Source organism: Monodelphis domestica, chromosome 6, assembly GCF_027887165.1.
Source record: "Monodelphis domestica isolate mMonDom1 chromosome 6, mMonDom1.pri, whole genome shotgun sequence".
NCBI classification, from domain to species: domain Eukaryota; kingdom Metazoa; phylum Chordata; class Mammalia; order Didelphimorphia; family Didelphidae; genus Monodelphis; species Monodelphis domestica.
Genome location: NC_077232.1, coordinates 266,605,439 through 266,624,833, shown reverse-complemented (window position 1 = coordinate 266,624,833; position 19,395 = coordinate 266,605,439). Strand labels below are relative to the sequence as shown.

At 37.8% G+C, this 19,395-nt stretch overlaps 1 protein-coding gene across 1 annotated transcript in view; it reads right to left on the bottom strand.

Annotated features, from left to right (window-relative positions):
- The window catches only part of LOC100016979 (estradiol 17-beta-dehydrogenase 11), a 50,963-nt gene extending 31,880 nt beyond the window's left edge, over positions 1-19,083 (bottom strand). The window contains exons 1-3 of the mRNA XM_001370641.4: positions 18,598-19,083; positions 13,873-13,980; positions 6,553-6,684 (exon numbers count right to left, since the gene is read on the bottom strand). Of these exons, the coding sequence (XP_001370678.1) occupies positions 6,553-6,684; positions 13,873-13,980; positions 18,598-18,807 (450 nt within the window). The 5' untranslated portion in view covers positions 18,808-19,083. The remainder of the gene's footprint in view (positions 1-6,552; positions 6,685-13,872; positions 13,981-18,597) is intronic.
- Between the last annotated feature and the right edge of the window lie 312 nt (positions 19,084-19,395).

The following is a 19,395-nucleotide window of genomic DNA, read 5'->3' as shown; positions in this document are numbered from 1 at the left end:
TGCTTAGTCTAACAAAACAGGAATGTCTACACCCCTACTTAAGGATTAAGTATTGAGAAGGATAGCCTATGACAGACATGTGCTAGCAAATGACAAATCAGAAACAACTGACAGACCCCTGGGCTGTCCTAAGTTAAGCTTAAGCTACCATTGGTACATGTGAGGTGCAGGAAAATGATGTAAGAACCTTCTATATATTTCACATCACAGCTATTGTCTAGGTTTGGCAGTGAGAGTCCTTGATACACTACTGGGGGAAACTTAGTAATCTAGTTCAGGTGAGGCTTCTTCTCTGAGCTCTCTCGGTGTTTAGGCTGATTCTTTTCTCCTTTACCTTCCAAAACACTATCCTCTTAGGAAAGCCTCTAATCTTCTGAAAAGACCTCGTGGTGTAGGTCTTTGAACTCCCCTTGGCACAGGCCAGGCGGGAGAAACCCTACACCCTTCCCCTCTCTTTTCTCCTTAATTCCTTCCCTCTATATTAATTAAACCACCACAAAATTTCCAAACTGACTTGGGTATTTTATTTGGGATATTCCCTGGCGACCAATTAAATTTAAATTAAATCACAACCCTAAAATTTCCCCTTACAGTCTGGTGACCATGAGGGGTGTGACCAGGACACTCAAATTTCTGTGAACCTCTTTCCTTTCTCTCTTTATTACTCCCTCAAGTCAGCCTTTTAAGCATCTAACTCAACAGTTTGAAACACAGCTGTGAGAACAGGTGAGTAGAAAACATTTTTCCCCCTTTCTCCTTAATTTGAATTGAACACAGCCATTTTTTTTTAAACCTAAAAGTGGCAGGACTGGGGAAGCTGTTTATGTATGAATCCCCTTTCCCTTAGGGAACAAACAACCCAATTAGCCCACCCTCACTGACAATACTGCCTAGATTATTCTTAACTATCTAATAAATTGATAATCTGTGGAGATATTTCTAGTTACAATAAATGAGATGCTCTAGTTGACTAGAGAGATACTAGGGAAACCTGCAGGTGCCTAGTTGTAATGGAGATAGAGATACTTCTGAGAGATACAGAAATACTACTAGAGGGGATACTCTGGGGTTGTCTATTGATCACTACTGATGGTTAATAGATCAAGATATTTTCTACCTTCCACCCTTCACCTCCCAGTTTTTCCACCCACACCCTCCTGCCACTCTTCCCCTCCCCCATTAGTCAGCCACCTTTCTATGTAACTCAAAGGTGAACTGTGAGTTTTAGAGAAGATACTTTTTCCCTCTTTCTCAGGTAAGGAGGTTTATTGGGAAAAACAGGACAACGATGGAAATTGAGGTGAGAGGGATAGGGTTGTCCCTAGTCTATAAGGAGGGTTAGAAGGATTTTGGAAAATGTCAGTCCTGTCACAACTGTGACACAAAAATCTGTCAGGGAGATGGGAGGACAACGGTTTAATCTTCTTTCTTCTTCCTTCAAACTCAAATCTCAAATATACAATCAGTTCTTCAGGTTCAACTACCACCAGCAGCCACACAAAACCTTCTTCTTGCCTCCCCTCTCCAAAGCCAAGAGACTTTAGCCTAGGACAGAAGCTAACAGGGGACCTGTTCCCAGCTTCTTCCCTCTTCAGCCTGGCTTGACTCTCCAACTGACTTTCTTGGGAACATTCTATTTGGAATGTTCTTTCTTGATTGACATCTGAGGTCCTTTACTATCTGTCTTGTATTCATGAAATTCTCTTTCTTCATGCCTCAAACCTGGAGGAAGTTTTGGCCTGCTCCTGCTCCCCACATGTCTCTAGTTTTAAAATTAAGTGAGGAGTAAACAAACAAACAAACAAAAAGAAAACCCCTGTGAGGCTCTCTAGCCAGTAGCAACACCTACTAGCTAAAACCAAGATTTTAAATAACCACAAAATATATATATAAATGAATACTACATTTTATGACATTTGCATGGCGGTTGAAGAACTAGGGACATTAAAGATTCCAGAATACCTCCAATTTCTTATGTTATTAGGTAATTTCATTTTTATACACCTAAATACTGTGATGAAAAATGCTAACTTGAAAAAATTTGAAGCTAAAATGCAGGAAAACACAAAAAAATTTGAAGCCAAAATGCAGGAAAACATGCAAAACCAATTGGATAATTTAAAATGCCTCTTACAGGATCAATTAACAAATATCGACCCCACCAAAAACATGTCTGAACCTGACAAACCTGTTTCTGAACCTCTAAATGAGGAAATTTCCTCCCCTGAAATGGAGTTGGAAAACACTTCTCCTATAGCTCAGCTAACAAATTGGTTCTCTCATGGTCTGCAAATCTTGGCTGAATTTAATCCCCAAGCCCCTTCTCCTGAAACCCAAATTTCTGAAATCCCAGTTTCTCCTATTCCTTCTCCTACCAAAAAAACAATCCCAGCCCCAAGGAAATGTCCTCCTAACCAAAAACCAATTCCAGCCCCAAGGAAATCTCATCCTTCTAAAGAAACTCGTTCTAGTCAAACTGACCCACAGGTACCAAATTCAACTAGAGGCCTTTTTCCTCTAAGAGAAGTACCTGAAATAGGACGCAACGGGGATGTGGTGACTCTAAGGCACAGTGTACTGTTTACTCCCCAAGAAATAAATGAATTCACATGAAATGTTCCCACATATGAATAAGATCCCTTTCTGGTAACAAAAAAGATGACAGACATTTTTTTCAGTATAATCCGTCTTACAAAGAAGTTGAAAACTTGCTACAGGCTTTTTTAACTGAACATGAGAAAAATAAAATAATTTCTCATGTCAATAAAACCCGGGGGCTCAATGTAGCACACTGGCCATCTCAGGATCCCTAATGGGACTATAACAACTCTGAGGATTGTGACAAGGAAATCACTTTTAAAAGACTGATATATATTAATTTAAGGTCGCCAAGGAATTCAGCTATGTAATTCCTTAATGAAAACTCAAGTCAGCCGTCAACCTTTTATGGAGTTTTAATTACAAACAGGAGGAAGAAAGGAATTAGAGATAGAGAGATAGAGGGAGAGAGAAAGGGGAGAGAAGGGAATAGGGCTTAAATACCCCTACTGTTTAGGCTGGGCCAAAAGGCCCAAGCCCTTAGATAGCTGGGGCAATGAAAGGAGATCAGTCCCTATTACTCACGTGACCAAAAATGGAGAAACAGTCTCCGGGGCCCCCACCTTCAGCTTCCTTCAGCGCAAGCTTCTCAGAGCACACCGCAACCACTCCGACAAACTCCTCCACCCTCTCGAGTCTTCAAACCCCCCTATCCTTAAGGAAACCATCCAAGTTCCCTCCCCTCAGTCCTCACATCTACCAATCACCTGTCCATCAATTTCCCTGTGCTAATGGAGGCTCTAGCTTAACCCAGGACCGCCCAGAGGTCTCTGGCTTTGCACATGTCTGTTGAAGGTCATATTTTCAAATAATTAAATCTTTGATCCTTTGCTACAGCCCTTTCTAAATCCTGTTAACCTGAGTAGGGTAGAGATTGGAATAATTAAGGTTTACAGGATTATTTACAACTATACCATTGTAGGGAGGCCATCTTAACAGTCCTGAGAGAATGTGCAGACAGTACAGATAAGTGGACAGAATTTGAAAGAATTAAGCAAAATGAAGAAAAGACACCCTCCAGATTCATGGTCAGAATAATTGAGTTTGGGGGTTGATACCTGGATTTTGACCTTTCTAAAGAAAATTGCATAAGACAAATTAGAAGGTACTTTGTCAATAACTCTTGCAAAGTGATTAGGGATTTTTTTAGAACACATTGCCCAAGATGGCCACAGATAGACCTTGAAAAATTGTGGAAAATGGCTCTATATGTTTCAAAGGGAAACAAAGAAAAGGAGGAAGAGACTAATGATTTCATGGAGAAAATTGAGAAACAATTTACGTATTTAAGAGATAGGATTGTTAAACTGGAAAGAGGGCATGATACTGTGAATTTTACAACTATTCCACCCTATTCAGACTGTACTTTAGAAGATTTGATTTAGCTATATCCTGATTGTAACAATGAAGACACTCTCTCTTTAACAGAATCAGGAATGTCTTGTACTACTTTGCATTACTCCACCCTACTTAGACATACTTTAGGGGAAGAATAAAGTTGTAATCTCCTAATTGAATAATGAAGGTACTTAGTTCTCACCTTATAGTGAAGCTAGAACTTTAAGCTAAGTCTATTTTTAGACCTTAATACAAAAAGGTGTTAAGTAACTATAAAGGTTAAATTAATCACAAAAAGGTCACAAAAGGTGAACTTAACAAAGTATTAAATAACTCAAAAGATATAATCAAAGAAGATAAGAACTAAAAGTATGGGCAGTCCTGGATAAAGCCTTTGATGTGATTGGTAGATGTGAAAATTTAGAGGAGGAGATACAAGGGTGAAAGGTGTATATATTTGGAATTTTTTCATCTCCCAAAACCTCTTTCCCCTGAAAGTTGAATCTGGCTGATCACTTCCTGTGAGCAGTCTGGGCGCCAGTTGGATCCTGGAACTCAGCCTGGAGGAGCTCACTCAGACAACTTCCTTGAGATGATAAGACTGACTTCCTTTTCCCTGGGGCTCAGGGAGGCCCCTTTGGACAAGGCCTTTAACTCCTTCCTGGCTCAGCCTGAGTGGGAGCAATTTAAATTAACTCTTTTTTTTTTCTCCCTCTCTCTTCTCCTTAAATTCCTTCCCTCTATATTAATTAAATTACCATAAATTTCCAGAATGACTTGGGAATTAATTTTATTTGGCAGTCATTTAAATCTAGACTTAAAGTCACAACTCTAAATTCATCTTTGCAATACTCAACCAATGGCACCTGCCCCTCTCCAGGGATCTAATTATCGATTCATTACCTGCCAATTCTATGAGAAGAAGGGTCACAGAATGATAGAGTGTAGAACTTTATTCAAGGCAATCAGAAGGAATATGCAGTTTAATAACAACTACAGAAATGATAATTATAGAAACAACTATAATAATGATAATGGAGACCACAACTTTAGGAATGATAATTATAGGAATAGATATTGGGAAACTGGTAACTCAAACCAAATGACTCCACATCAATATTACTTAAGAGGTGCTTGTCCAAAAAAATACTTGGGGTGCTAATGTCCCTCGGGGGGGTGCCCTTCAGGGGGGTGCCCAAGGAACTTCCTAAATACTATGAAGGTGTTGGGGGGGAGAGCTGGGGCACAGGAATCAGAGGATACAAGCTTTGATTTTCCAGACCTTGATGTTCTACTACCCATTGTCCCTATCCACTGCCCCCCCCCCATACTGATGAGCCCCATGTTACCTTAAAGGTGGGTAACACCTATTATGATTGTGTTTTGAACACTGGAGCTTCCAGATCTGTATTAAAGAGTACATATGATTTACATTGCTATTCCATTGGCTCAGAGAACATAATGGGAATGTCAGGGATACCCCAAAGAGTTAAAAAGCTTTCCTTGAGAATGGTGTCTGTAGAACCCTTAGAAGTATAACATTCATTCCTTTTGAAGCCTGTCTCCCCTTTAAATTTGCTGGGGAGGGACCTTCTATGCAAACTCCTAGCCACAATAACTTGTTCCCCAGATGGTTCCTTATCATTGGAAGTACCTGAGGAATCTTTAAAATTACTCCCTGTACTTCTCTCAGAGAGTCAGGAGGGGAAAGAGCATTCCACCTTTGTAATAATACCTGCAGATATACTGGAGTCTTTTTGGGCCACATCTTCTTCCGATGTAGGCTTACTTAAGTCAGCTGTTCCTATGCAGATAAAAACTAAACCTACCCTACCTCCTTCCATTCCTCAGTATCCCCTCTCAAAAGAGGCAATTGAGGGTATTACCCCAGTGATAAACTCATTAATTGACCAGAGAATAATAATCCCTTGTAAATATGAATATAATTCACCCATCCTGCCCATTAAAAAACCAAAAATAGGGTCCGATGGCAAGCACCTCTATAGATTCATACAGGATTTGAGGGCTGTGAACAACCACATTATAAAGAGATACTCCATAGTTTCCAACATACATATGATTATTTCTCCTATTCCTAGCACAGCTACATACTTTACAGTAGTGGACTTGTGCTCAGCCTTTTTTTCCATACCCATACATAAGAACTACAGGCATATCTTTGCTTTCACTGGGAAGGGCTTTCATTTACATGGAGTTATCTGCCACAAGGGTTTGTGGAAAGCCCGAGTTTATTTGCACAAATTTTGAGCCAAGACACAGATATATAATATTTTAAAGCAGTAAATTAATCAAATATGTAGATGATCTACTCTTGGCTCCAACAGATGCAGAAGCATGTCAGGAAGATAGTAAACACCTTCTTTTGGAACTACACAAAAGAGGGCATAAAATCTTGAAGAATAAAGTTCAGTGGTATCTCCCTAAAGTAGAATATTTGGGATTCATCCTGAAAGGGGGTTGCCAGAAAGATACTCTATTTCCTAAAATATGGCTGTATTGAACTGAAATGAAACTAATTGTATACCCAGTTCTGACTAGAAGTTTAAGCTTAGATCATTTAAAATGAAATGATTTTATAAAATAAATTGTACTTACCCAAAAATGAGCCAGAACATTGACTTCAAATGTTTTTTCAATCTGAGGGTCTTGAGTAGCAAATAAATCTGATGTGTAGACTACACCTGCATTATTCACTAAGATGCTAACATCTCCTACTTCTGTTTTCACCTTTTAAAATAAAATCAAATGAATATCTTATTAATGAGCTATTTACACATAGACTTGGATATAATGATTAGCAAAACAGTATTTCAAGAATATATTTTTCTTTCTAAAGGTGTAAAAAGTTACTAGCTTCATAATGCAATCTTTTATTTTGCTTGACTGTTTATTTGTTACAAATTTCCTCCTGCTCTCCTGAAATGTTTTAATTTGGGAGAGATTTTTAGAGAAGAAAGGAGATCAGTCATATTAAAGCCATGAAGAAGTAAGCTATTGAAACACTTTTTAAAATGCAAAGAAAGATTAGAAGGAAGCAGAGCAATCCTGAAAGTAACATGAAATGTATATATATATATATATATATATATATATATATATTTTAATTGTTATATAAAATGGTGACTAATGGTTTCATATAAATATATACAGCCTCTTTATGTGTTCTGATGTATATACAGAAATTCTGAATTTCAGAGTGTCTAAGTTTAGAATAAAAATTTAGGTAACAGAGGATAAAATATATAAATAGAACATAGTTATGTAAGAAGAGGTTCACTGGGGGCAGGTAAGTGGCTCAGTGGATTGAGAGCCAGGTTTAGAGATGGGAGGTCCTGGGTTTAAATCTGACTTCAGACACTTTCTAGCTGTGTGACCCTGGTCAAGTAACTTAATCCTTATTGCCTAGCCCTTACCATTCTTCTGCCCTGGAACCAACACAAAGTATTGATTCTAAGATGGAAGGTGAAGGTTTAAAAAAAATTAAAAACTAGTAGACCAAAGTAATCTTGTAGATACATTTTACTTAGATTTTAGTAAAGTACTTGAGATACTTTAATACTGATATAATTCTTGTAGAAAAGATGGAGAGATATGGACCAGATACAAACCAGTTATTAAGAGTTATCAATGTAAGGGGCAGCAAGGCAGCTCTTTGGAGAGAGTCAAGCCCTGGAGTCAGGAGGAATTGAACTCAAATCTGGCCTGGCATTTCCTAGCTATGTGATCCTGGGTAACTCACTTAACTCCATTTGCCTACCCTTTGTCCTGCTGTCTTAAGAGATATTACTAAGATGGAAAGCAAAAGTTTTTTTTAAAAAAGAGTTCATTGTAAACTTGGAAGGAAGTCTTCAGATGACTGTTCCAACTTGTGCTTGATTTCAGTTCTGTTGACTATTTAAAAAAATGTATTTTTACAGGAAAATTACTAGATTTTCAGGTAACACCAAGGTAGCTAACACGTTTTGTGCCAGTTAAGATTTGCAAAGGACTTGACAAGTTCAATTACCACTGGGGTGAATGTGACAACGTGAATTTAATAGAATTATCATGAAGCCACCAATTTAGGTTAAGAAAACTCACTTCACAAGACGGAGCATTGTTAGAGGGCAGTTTGCCTTCAAAAGATCCGGGAGTTTTCTTGTTAAGTCCAGTCAAATTAACAAGCATTTATTAAGTACCTCCTATGTTCCAGGTAAATATAGCCATCTTCATTTTCATTACTCACTGGTATCTATATTATATTTTAGGGTTATAAGGTATTTCTCCTTATCTGATCTCATTAAAAGACCAGACTATATCTGGGAAATTTGGGAAAAGTAAAGAAGAACAGAAGGAACAAGAAAGGAGAAAATATGATTTATGAAGAATAAATGAGGGGAGAGGGCGACTAAACAGACATGTTCTAGCTGTGTGACCCTGGGCAAGTCACTTAATTCCACTATCTAGCCCTTACCATTCTTCTGCCTTACTGATTCTGTTGGGGTTTGGGAAGGATACCTTTTGCAAGAATGCAGGACTCTGAAACTTAGCTCAAAAATAAAAAGAGAAATGTATTAATTTGGAAAGTAATGTTGAATCTGGCCAGGATAGGTGGAAGCCCTTCTCATAGGTGGAACAGCATGGATGGGAATGCTGTCCCCCAAAGGTCATCAATTCTGGGGACTTTATACTCTTTACAACAGTGAGGGTATGACTCTGGAGCAAGGGGTTGGGGGAAGGTTTTTTGCCTGAGGGCATGAGGTGCTTCTCATGATTTGGAGGATAAATGAACGGGGTATGTCTCTTTGTCCATCTCAATTCAATGGGACAATCAAAGGAGAGTGATCTTCAAGGTCAGATGCTTTGGGTGGGGAGTCATGAGGGCCTAAGGGAGCAAATAAATTTCCATGATAATAGTTTGCCTGAGTTTCTGGGGGTACAATGCCCATGCCAATTCTAAGATGGAAGGTAAGGGTTTTAAAAAAAAATGAAGAAAAGAGTGGTTAAGATTACACTTGATGGAAGCAAGATGACTAGTGGAAATAAAGAAGCAGCAATAGGTGGGGAACAACAATTACTTAACAATGGGGAAGTAAAAGACATTGTGACAAAGATAGAATATTGAATAACTGAGATCTAGGGGGAAGGAAATGTATCTTCATTTCAGTTACATTGTCCTGGAAGACACCATTTAAGACAAACTTACTGTGTGGGAGGGAAGGCTTGAAGAAGGAGAAAAAAAGAGGCAAATAATAATGTATCTCAATGATACTAAAGGCATTCAATGCATTCATTCATAAAGAATCTCAAACTTGAAATAGTTTTCCCTGAGGGCTAAAGGTAACCAATCAGAATAGTTCTGGGGGCTTGGGTAAAAGTTTCTTGTTGACATTTGTTCAATTACAATAAGTCATTCAGCCCTAGGTCTTTAGCCATCTGCATTTGTATCTACACAGATAGTTGTTCAACTACAATATGTCTTTCAGCCCTGGGTCTTGGCCATCTACATTTGTATCTACAGCTGTATCTGTAAGACAATACAACAGTCAATATTCACAATGATGACCCAGAATCATAAATATAAGTATACTCTCTTTTAAAAGTCTCATATATAGTTTTAGAAAAAGATCCAACAAAAACACTTTTTTTAAGTTTTGGGTATAAGTGGGGAAAATTAATTAAGCTAGAAAATTATCTTACCAAGAAGAGCATATGTTTTAATAATTCATATAAGAAATTTTGATATCTATAAAGAAATAACAGCTGGTAATGTCAATAATTAAGGGTCTCTCAATAGTTCTCTTATATAAAAACTATGAGCATGGCAGTGAAATATAGTAGAAAAAAATCTCTGAATCTGGGGTACAAAGACTACTTTCATACATTGGTTCTGCCATCTCCTACCTGTGTGACCTCAGACAAATTTCTTTACCTCTCTGGTCATCTAGTTTCCTCATTTATAAAAATCAAACAACAGCATTAGACAATTTCAAAGATTCCATCTCACTTTAACAGTTAGCTTTGGAAAGCAACATAAAACACATAAAAAACAAATTTATCTTAAAAAACATTAACAGACCATTCTATTTCTGTTTCTCCCTCTCAGAAGAAAATATGGAAAACAGATCCAATAGTAGACTTTAATAAACAAAGGAGACCAGTTTACACAAGTTATTGTAGTAGACAGTAGCTACAGAAACATGGTCTTATATATACTATATATGTTAGATAGATAGATAGATAGATAGATAGATAGATAGATAGATAGATAGATATACTATATAATAACTGCTAAGGAGTTTATTAGAATTTGTTTCCTACAGTTAGGAATGTAACATAAAAACATACATATGTACATATACATACAGAGCAAAATCCTGAATATTTTGACTCTATTTACTTTAAATTGTGAATCTTAAAAATTCTCAGACCCTACTTCAGAACACTTGGTTAAGACCATTTCTCATTTTAAACAATGAAGGGACTTAGTCAGGAATGTGAGAACTCTACTCCACCCATACATAAGCATACTTTAGGGGAAGATAAAGTTGTAAACTCTTTACTGAACAATGAAAAAAGTACTTAACTCATACTTATAGTGAAGCAAAAGCCTTAAGCTAAGTCTATTTTTAGGAAGGTGCTAAGTACCTATGAAGGTCAGGCAACTTGCAAACTTGTAAGGGACAAGCCTTAACAAAAGAGGTGTGAGGTTTTAGTCTACTCAGGTGTGAATTACTCAAAAGTTTAGTCTACTCAATTAAGAATGGCCTGTCCTTTGGAAAACGTCTACTGTGATTGGTAGATGTGAGAACTTAGGGGAGGTGACATAGGAGAAAATTCTCTTTAAAAGGAGAATCAGAAGGCCTCTGAAAAAAAGGAATTCAATGTTGGAAGCTGAAGTGGAGCTCAGGAGCTAAACTGGTGGGTCTCTCTGAACGCTAGAATCTTGCTTGGGACTAATCTTGTGATGAGTAGATTAAAGACTGACTGATCTCTCTCTTAGGGCTTGGGCCTAGGCTGGCCTAGCCCTTTCCTCATTGTTTCCTCTTACTCTCTCTCTTTCATTAATTCCTTATTTATATTAATTAAAATCTCCATAAAAACCCAGCTGACTTGGGTATATTTCATATTTGGGAAATTTTCCCTGGCGACCAGTTTATATTTGATTTAACTCAAGACAATGTTTGAAACCATATTTTTGTGGTCACAATTTAAGGCAACCACTCTTTTATCTATTACAGTTTAATGGCATAAACTACTTTAATTGTTACAAAATAGAACTAAAAAGTTTGGTGTAATGGACCCATTATTTCTCTCTTGTGCCAGTAACATAAAAAAGTTGAGATATTCAGCATTTTGCAGGACAAAGAGGAGGACTAAACTAGTTATCAAGAGACCTAGATTCTTGTCTGTGTATGACCTTCCACAGATCCTATCACATTTCTCTTTTCTCTTATTTCTTCATTTGTAAAATGAAGATGGTTGGGCTAAAAGACCTATTTGGTCCCTTGCAACTTTTAAGATTTAAGATTTGAATACTTTTGGGGCAGTGAGGTGGCTCAGTAGATTGATTACAGGGTTCAACTCAGACCTTGTCTGGATTGATCTCAGATATTTCCTAGCTGCATGACCTGGGAAAGTCACTTAACCCCCTAATTGCCTAGTCCTTGCTATTCTTCTGCCTTGGAACTGATACTAATCTAAGAACCACCTAAGAACTAGGTGGTTCAGGATGGTATCTATTTCAGAGTTCTCTGTGAGCTCCTAATTATCTAATTCAGATTGTTCCCAGGGAGCTTCTGATTAACTGAGAAATAGCAAAGTTGCCTGAGTTTAAAGAGACTTCAAAGAAGGAGAGAAAAAAGGGGAAAAGAGAGACAAAGCTTGAACTTTTGAATGGCTACATACATGTTAGGAATATATCCCTTGATTCTTGAGTAATTCTAGAGACTGAGTGGACTTCATTGAAGTTGCTCTCTACTTGGTTCCCCATCTCTAACTATTGCTTGATTGAATAAATTTGTTGATAGACAACACAGTATACATCTCCTACATTAACAGTATTGTGTGGGACAAAGTAAAGCTGGCAAAAGTAAGTTATAAATTACCTTTCCTTTGGGCATGATCAGGAAAAGCGACTTTTTTTTTTTGAGCCCTTGTATTTTCAAAATGTGAAAGAATATTATACCCCTAGTCAACCTTGAAAAACACGGAACTGCCAAAGTAATTAGAAGGAACAAATCTTCAATCAGGATAAGAGAGAAAATGCTCTAAAAGCCTTCACACAGTTTCATGTGCAAAATGCCACATAAAGACAAGATCTGGGACTCTGGGAACATTGTCTCTGGGAAAATGCAATTCAAAAGGGGATTTTCCAATGAACTGAAGAACTTGGGATCTTATATAGCAGTGATGACAAACCTTTAAGAGATGAAGTGCTGGGCCCCATCCCCACTCCACTCCAGACCAAGTGCTAGTCCCCCTCCAGAGACCATGTGCTGTGCCCCTCCCCCACACTGAGTGCTAAGTGCCCCCCAACCCCCCTTACCCCACACAGGGGAGGAAGGAAGCATTCCCATTGGGTTGCTGGGCAGAGGGGTAGGGGATGTGAAAAAATGTTATCAGGCATGGGTGGAGAGGGGGAGGGGAGCAGCTCTGTCCAAATCCCTCTGCCTTTTTATTTATGGACTCTGGGGGTGGGGGTGGAGTGGGGAATGTAGCCCTGTGCCCAAAGAGAGTGCCATTTTTGGCACCCATGCCATAGGTTCACCATCGCTGCTATATACACTTTGGGGAATAAAGGACAGGAAGGACAACTGATTGGCTTACATGGAGATAAGGAAAGGAAACTAGGAGAAAAGGAAAGCCAGAGGCTAGACTGCCTGGTGAAAGTCTAGATAAAATGGAAGAAACTTATAAGACAAAAGGATACTTATGATTTGATTATATTTGCTAATTCTATCTAGTCTGAGATCATTGGGTACTTTAAGGTTTCTTGTTCAGTCTAAGACAAGGGTCAATCTGGACAAGTCTCAAGGGATAAAAGGTTAATTTGGGGGTTCCATAAAATAAGGTCATCACTCTAGACTACATATATACTCTAATAGATATAATTCTGGCCCAATATGCCCCTCTTGGAGATAAGGGATGAGAAAGTGAAAGGAATATTGACTATAATACTTGGTAGAATTTGCTCAAGCTGCCATTTTTCCAGGGGTTTCTGATACATGACAATAATCCTTTGTGACTATAAGCTAAGCTTGAGAAATGGGGACCTACCAAATAAACCCTCTCCTCTCTGCATCAACAGGGCCTGGACTGAGAACAATCCTAGGATCCTTTCCTTTAGGGGATGATCATTATCTCACCAAGAGGAGCTCCAGAGATATCCAGATAAGATAGTTATTATGGGACTCATTAAAGTCATTAGAGTTACTGACAGGAATTTGCTGTTACAACTGTCCCTCAAGCAATAATCTTTTTCCCCCTTTTTTTCCTCTTTATCTTTCAAACAAACAAACAAAAAAACTGGTTAATTTCTGTATCTAATGGGCTCCTCTCCTTAGGAGAGGGTTCATGCATGCATGCTTGCTCTGCTGAGAATACATTAGAATACCCTTTGCTTCTTCCTCAGTTTCTAGTATTTTTCACTCTGTTCTAGTGGGGTCAGATGCTACAGAAGAGAATGGATTGACAAGGAAAAAAAGATCACCCAGCCAAAAATATCCTAGATTCTGCCTTTTAATTTCCAAACAATTTTGGGAGATATGTTAGAGTTGTATCCATGGAGTTCCTCCACCTCCCCACAAATGTGGAAATAGAAATTTCCCTTGGAGACAAGATGGACTAGATTCCAGATGAGATATCCATCGATAACCTAGAGGACAGCCAATCTATGTTAGTGGGTCCATCTAAATATTATACTTGAATTGTTACCTTCTTTGCATAATTGTAGATTTCTTCTCTGTTACTGCAGTCTACCACGTAGGCATGAGCTCTTGCGCCCAACTTTCTGCACTCTGCAGCTGTCTCCTCAATGCCATGCTGTAATCAGACAAAAGGGGTGAGGCCAGAATTCAAACGACAACCACACTGCATTCTCAAAATTGAAAATTGTTAATAATTTTATTTAAATGGATTCATCAATTTTTTAAAAACATTTTAATGAGAATAGCATTTTTAAAAATTCAGGATGTAGAATATGAAGCCTCAATTCCCTTTTTCCAAACCTAAGGTCTGCCTTGGTCTGTGGCTATAATCATTCAGAAAGGTAATGCAACATATTGCTTCAGGTTACAAACCCTTAACATAGTCTAACTTTCTAGATTAACTGAATTTTTCTATCCTCTCTAAGCTATAGCCAACCAAACACACCTGTTTACTGCTTCCCATAAATTATATTCCATCCACACACACCCCTTTCTTATCCTGTATTTTCTTTAATCCTTAATCTTCAATAAACCTCTAAAAATATAATACTCCTTGCAGAAAGAAACTAATTTCTACCTCTATCAGTATCTCCCAAATTTTAATCTTTACAGTTGGCGACCTAATGGGAGAAAAGACTCTCAATGTTTTTTAAAGAAGGATAGCCTAGATAATGATTTCTAAGCTGCGTTTCTCCAAGCCTTTTTAGCCTTTTGACTCATCTGACTGCTCTGGCTCCTGGCCCTGCTTGCTTGTGCCTAGACATGTGCTTTCTTATCTTGTATTTTCTTTAATCCTTAATCTTCAATAAACCTCTAAAAATATAATACTCCTTGCAGTGAGAAACTAATTTCTACCTCTATCAGTATCCCCCAAATTTTAATCTTTACACTGTGGGAGTAGAAATCCATATTAAAAAAAAAAGAAACATTTGATTTATCACTTGCTCATATGGGTATATGGTTTGGGTTTTGGGTTTTAAAAGGCTACTCTATTACAAAAAAGAATAATAAGGAAATAGGTTTTGAGTGACAATATATGTATAACCCAGTGGAAGTACTTGTCAACTCCGGGAGTGGGGAGGGAAGAGAGGAGGAAGAAAACATGAATCATGTAACTGTGGGAAAAAAATTTTTTTAAATTTAATTTAAAATTTAAAAAAAGATAATAGTAATCCAAAAAAAAATCCCCCAAACTGCAAACCTTTTTCTTACATTTTAGAATCACTATTGTGTATTGGTTCCAAGGCAGAAGAGGGATAAGAGCTAGGCAATGGGGGCTAAGTGATTTGCCCAGGGTCACATAGCTAGGAAGTGTCTGAAGCCAGATTCTAACCCAGAACTTCCCCTCTTCAGGCCTGGCTTTCTATCCACTGAGCCACCTAGCTCATTAGTGATTTTTATAAGAAGTACTGAAGTAATCTACAAAGAATTCAAAAAATTCTACAAAGAAGGATATTGTACTGTGAGGTGAGTACACACTGCAAACACACCCACTTTACTATTTGAATCAGTAAAACACTATGTTTGTGTTGAGTCAATATGGAGAGCCACTGGAGATGGCCAAATTTGATACTGAATAAATGGCTGCGCCCCAAAGTGTAAGATGGACAAGTTAATTGCTGAAATATATTAGTATTATGGTCTATTTAAATAATTGGTGTCTTTTTATATAATTGCTATTCATACATTGTCAATATTATTAGATTTTTTAAAAGGAAATTGTCTTATATGCATGATTTAGTGCTGAGCTTCAGAACAGAAGACCTGGTCTTGACACTACCAATAGGATAACAGGAGGCAGCTGGGTAGCTCAGTGAATTGAGAGCCAGGCCTAGAGAAGGGAGTTCCTAGGCTCAAATCTGACCTCAGGCAGGCCAGTTATGTGACCCTGGGCAAGTCACTTAACCCCCATTGCCTAGCCCTTACCACTCTTCTGCCGTTCTAAGGCAGAGGTAAGGGTTTTTTAAAAATAGGATGATGGGCAAAGCCTTTAAATTTTCTGGACTCCAGTTTCCTCATCTGTAAATTGAGTAGGTTGGGCTAGTTAACTTCTAAGGCTTCTTCAAGTTCTGTATCTCTGATACTTTGTTCCTAAACTTTGATTTCACTGGTTTATGGACTGTAAAAGAACTTCATCTACTAATTGATACATCAGTGCACTAAGCCCTGAGGATACCAGCAGTTGTTGTTTTTATTTTGAAGAATATTTTTAGAGTATTTTTGTCTTCAGTTCTTTACCCTCATGGTTTCTACCCCCTTCCCTCAGATAATGGAACACCTCTTATTCTTGGTTGAAAGTTTCTATGAAAAGCCTTTCCCAAGATTCTGACAATGAGACAAATCTCCACAAACCTACTGACTATATTCCAAATGCAGAAGAAATGAAAATAGGATGATTCCTAACTCTAACGTAGGTTTCCTTCTAGTGCTCATGATGAATAGTGTTATGTCACCATATTCTTAAAATATGTTTCTGTAAAAATGAATAATATGGAAATAGATTTTGAGTGGAATTGCTTGTCAGCTCAAGATGGGGAGGGAAAAGGGAAGGGAGACAACATAAATCATGTAACCATGGAAAAAAATTTAAAAAAATATTTTTAAAATGGTTGTATAGTTCCAACTCATTTACAAAGATACTGACATACTCAACAGAGCAAATCTTAAATAACATCTCTCAAATTAAAAAAAATCTAGTGAAGTTAATAATCTCTAATATATTGGTTTATATAAGTAAAGGGGGAAAATATTTTGAGACATTTCATATAGAAGATGCTTTTTGGTAGCAAACAATGATAGTCACAGATTGTGATACTGTTAGATTCAGAATAAAATTGTGATTTGAAAAAAAAAATCCTTTAAAATTAGTCCTGTTATTTGAAACCATTAGTGGAAGGTATTTAACTTTTTAAAAAAATATTGTACTACAAGAATTTCCTCAAAAATTTGTTAAAAGTAAAGTTTTCCATTGTTGAAAAAAGTTTTTAGAATGACAGTTTTAGACTAGATGTTGGTCCTTTTAGAGAGCAAATTGTGAGTAACTGGCAAAAAGTTTAGTTAACACTATATTTCAGTTACCAGTTAAATCTTAGAAAGTTACAGCATCAGTCTCAGAAAACAAAAAGGTTTATGGAACTGTTAGTTTCCCTTAGCTTACACAAAGTATTCATAGGATAGTTTACATTTAAGCAAGTTCTAAAACTTCTATTTAAAAAAAGAATGCTCTGTTTAATATTGAAGTCAGCTTATGTTTAGGCCAACACAGTTTTTGAAAGGCAGTTTCAAGAACATTCTGCTAATTACTCAGTATTGATAACTGCCTGAAAAGACACTCTTAAAAAAAAACAATGAAAATGTACTAAATTTCAATGAGTATACACGGGCCAAGTCTATGGTAATATTGTGATGAATCTAAAGTGCTCCTTCAATTGTCATTTAGCCTTGCTTGAAGGAAAAGTTTCTGGAAAACAGGAGTTCGAATGGATGGCATTCACAGTCTCAGCTCATTATGGTAGGTCACTAACCTCTTTCCAAACTTCTTCTTATTACTTCATAGCCATATAAATGAAACAAGTCCCCCTACAGATTTCCTAAGCTGAACGATGATCCTCACAGTTGATTGAAATTAAAAAGTTGCTTCAAACTTTGTTTTGAGTCACCTTGTCTCACTTTAAAGAGAGAATTACCATTTTCTGTCCACAACACTGTAGCCCAGAGACTGGCCTCAGAAGGGCTGAGCAATGCCCCAGACTTGAATGTGCCATGCAGAACTCTTTATACTTGAATGGTCACCATAGACGGGATTGGATAGTCTCAATCAGTACTCTCTCACCTTAGGCTTGTATCTTCACTAGTACTGGTGGAATACATCACCAAACGAAATTATCCACAAATAGTTATTGTTTCTAGTAGGTGAAACATTTAGTAAAATAAGGAAGAAATTCTGAAAGAAGCCTTGGACTTTCTGTTTGCTTAGGGACGTAATCTTGAAAGGTCATTTTCATCAGTAATCGCAAACAGGGATTTGTTTTAAAAAAAATAATAAATTTCCCTTGTATTTCACATGATTCCAGTGGTTTCACCAGATCACAGACCTAGATTTCGAAAGAACTTCAGAAACCAGTGCATCCCATCCGCACATCATCTTCAGAAGAGGAAATGAAAGCCCCAAAGCATCAAAGGAGGGGAGCTGAACTCGGGTTTTCTGATTCCAAAGTCAGTGCTTGAAGAGCTCAAAGCTCACGCAGAAATCTTAGTTAATTTTATTTTATTTCAAGCTTCCTGGAACTTGTGAGGAAAGTAGATCTGTATCAAAGACACAAATGAGCCTAGGGCCAAGCCCTTTATTCTCCAGCTAAGGCAAGACCTTCAAGCGACAGGCATTTCTGAGTCCTTCCTTGTATCCCGGCAGGGACTAAGGTGGAATGAAAAAGGACTTCTTAAAAAACAAACAAACAAACAAACAAACAAAAAAACGGTCTTCGAGATCAGATTTAGGGAACTGGGGAGGAGAAAGCCAGCTGAATAAAATCGTGTTGTATTGCAGAACCCTGGATTAAGAACTAGAAATTGTGGTTTCTCTGCCTATCACATGACCCTAAATAAACACATTTAACTGTTATATGTTTATTTTTTTCCAGTGGTGAAAGAGAAATTCTACATATCTGCCTTACAAGGATGCTGTAGGAGGTTCCTTCCTATAAAAGGTTTAAAAACATAGTAGTACTATTACCTTATTGATATCCCAGAGAACCAGTTTGCTTTTAAGTTTGGCAAATTCATAGGCGGTGAGTCTCCCAATGCCATGTCCAGCGCCAGTAATAAGTACAATTTCTCCACTGACTGATTTTCTCTTCTTAGGAATTAAAAGCTTCACGAAAGACTCTACAGTGGAGAAAATCAGAATGGGGATCAGCAGCAGAAGATCCAAAAGGATGTGCATTTTTTCTGCTAACAGAAGGAGGTACGTCTCTATTTTCAGCTGATCAGTGCCTTGGGCTATTAAGGTTCCCCAATCAAAGAAACAAACAAGACGGAGAAACGGTTCCTTCCGCTCCTTCCGCAGGGCAGGGTTTTGTTAGGTCCGCTGCAATTGGCTCGGGTGACAATGCAGAATGAGTGCTTGCTCGATCGCTAGCCAGCTTCTCTAGCCAGGGAGGGGACAAAGTCCTGATGAGAGCATAGCTTCCTCTCTCCCATTTGCTGAGCTTCAAGGGTTAGGGCGGCCGAAATAGTATTGCATTCAGCTTTTTCGAGCTTTCTTCACTCATCCTGCGGCCTGAATTCTTCACCCTCTCCAATCTTGATTAACAGCTTCCCACTTCTTCCTAGAAACGCGAAATGGAAATAATTTTGGCCCAAACTCCCCATTTTTTGGAAAGTTGATAACTGACATCTCTCTTTTTTTCAGGAAGCAGCTGTGACCTCATGTCCTGAATTAGTGGTCTGTGTAAATGAAAACCCCTAGTTTTGCTCTTTGAGAAAAAAGAAATTAAAATGTCCTACAATTTTCTGTAGATGAATTTTGGGG